Source organism: Thermobia domestica, chromosome 11, assembly GCF_964235325.1.
Source record: "Thermobia domestica chromosome 11, izTheDome1.hap1.1, whole genome shotgun sequence".
Classification (NCBI taxonomy): Eukaryota; Metazoa; Arthropoda; class Insecta; order Zygentoma; family Lepismatidae; genus Thermobia; species Thermobia domestica.
Genome location: NC_137464.1, coordinates 122,225,905 through 122,227,717, shown reverse-complemented (window position 1 = coordinate 122,227,717; position 1,813 = coordinate 122,225,905). Strand labels below are relative to the sequence as shown.

The window sequence follows — 1,813 nt, the reverse complement described above, 5'->3', positions numbered from 1 at the left end:
AGCATGGAAAAAAGCAATAACTACATAATTACTTCGATCCTGACCCCTAGGCGGCTCCGATAGGAGCCTTGTCGAGTATATCCGTACTAACTGCACCTCGTCGAAAATAATAAATGGCTACAAACTTATGAATATTTACACATTACAATATCTAGCCTACTCGAGTATATGCACGTACCTCAATCTCCTGAGACATCTCTTCAGGTCAGCATCTTCTCCAAAATTTTCCAGTATTTGATTTATCCTGTCATCCAGCTTCATATATGTCAACCTTCTCCTCTTCTGGCTGTTGCCAAACACTTCCTTCTGTTAAGGGCATGGAAACTGGACGTGGCATCTGCTTTCAACACCTTTATAAGCGAGAAGAGATGCGGTGAATTACTTGATATGGTGCTGTTCAATCGATGATGCCATCCTTCAACGACGTTGTTCGTCCTGTAACTTTGCCCACTGCAGTTCCACATTTTTCTAGGTACGTTAGAATTCTCCAGTCATTGTTCAATAAAATATTCATTGAAAGCCTCAACCTTTTCTCCTGTTGGCTAGTCCTCCATGATGAACAACTAACCATCATCAATGCATTCCAGAGGCACAAGTGCCAGAGAAGCACACATCCGCCCAGTTTTGCGTATATCTTTGTTTTTTGTGTACTCCTCAACCATGCCGAGAGCATGTCCCTTCCGCCAAATTACATGGTTAAAGTGATAGTTGCACCCTGAGATCTGAGCAGCGGGGAATACAGTCTTCAGAGCATTCTCAGCTGCTGCTTCGAAGTCGACTTTCAGCAATTTTGGGTTAGCTCTACACCATAATTTTACGAATGGAAACAGATTTCTGTACGTGGCGTCACGTTTGTCGGGCAGCAATGCATAAAGAACGAACACCACCGATGTATTGCCATGTATACTTCCAATATCAGTATGTAAGGTATATAGTTGTGCAAAATGTTTACAGGAACTCTTAAAAGTTCCATCCAAGAACGATTCCTCATTGTTTTTCAGTGCTCGTCTTAAACCCTCATAACTGAAACACCGAATCCTTTTGTCTTTTTCTAATCTGTCGTATTGCAAGAATGAGGATCCATCCTCAAATAGGAGAATATCATCAGGGAAGGAGATGTTGCTAGACGTTGGTGTGTCCTGTTTCAAGCCGAGATCTTTTCTCCTTGCTTTGTTCAAATAGCTTTTCTTGTCGCTGTATATTGGAATTTCTGTCACCAAATCTAAACCTTGGTTTACTGGTACTGTCATTTCGTCTTTGAAGATCTGACTTACCGGTGTAAATATTTTTTCCTCTGCTCTTCTCTTGCAATTTGCGAGTCATTTTCTTATCTCGCAAGCCCCGATGTCTGATATACATGTGTTATATCTCTCAACAACTGCTGTTTCCTCCACCAACTTCACTTTGCCAGAACAGTTCGAAGTCCTTCTCCTCACACACAACTGAAAGAAAGATCCATATTTGATTAATTACGTTTTACTTCATAAATGTACCAAATAACACTACTACTACTACTACTACTACTACTACTACTACTAATAATAATAATAATAATAATAATAATAATAATAATAATAATAATAATACATATGGATTTGGTTAATAAAGTTTTCCAAAATAAATGTAATTCAAAATTGGCTTATGGAAATATTAACGATTTTCACCTACCGATGTTGTAGAATCTCTATTCTTCCTCTGAAAATGATACTGATATCCTTCATGCAGTAACAGTTCTTTGCCCGTAGCGGTCCTTGTGAACTCCATTGCAGATCAATGTGGTACTGTAATCCCAGTATCATGTTTTGGCCTTTTA

General features: G+C 39.1%; 1 protein-coding gene across 1 annotated transcript; it reads right to left on the bottom strand.

Moving 5' to 3' along the window:
* Window positions 1-563: 563 nt before the first annotated feature.
* On the bottom strand, window positions 564-1,250 carry LOC145665262 (uncharacterized). The gene has a single exon (XM_081732554.1). The coding sequence runs from the start codon at window positions 1,248-1,250 to the stop codon at window positions 564-566; it is 687 nt and encodes a 228-aa protein (XP_081588680.1).
* Between the last annotated feature and the right edge of the window lie 563 nt (window positions 1,251-1,813).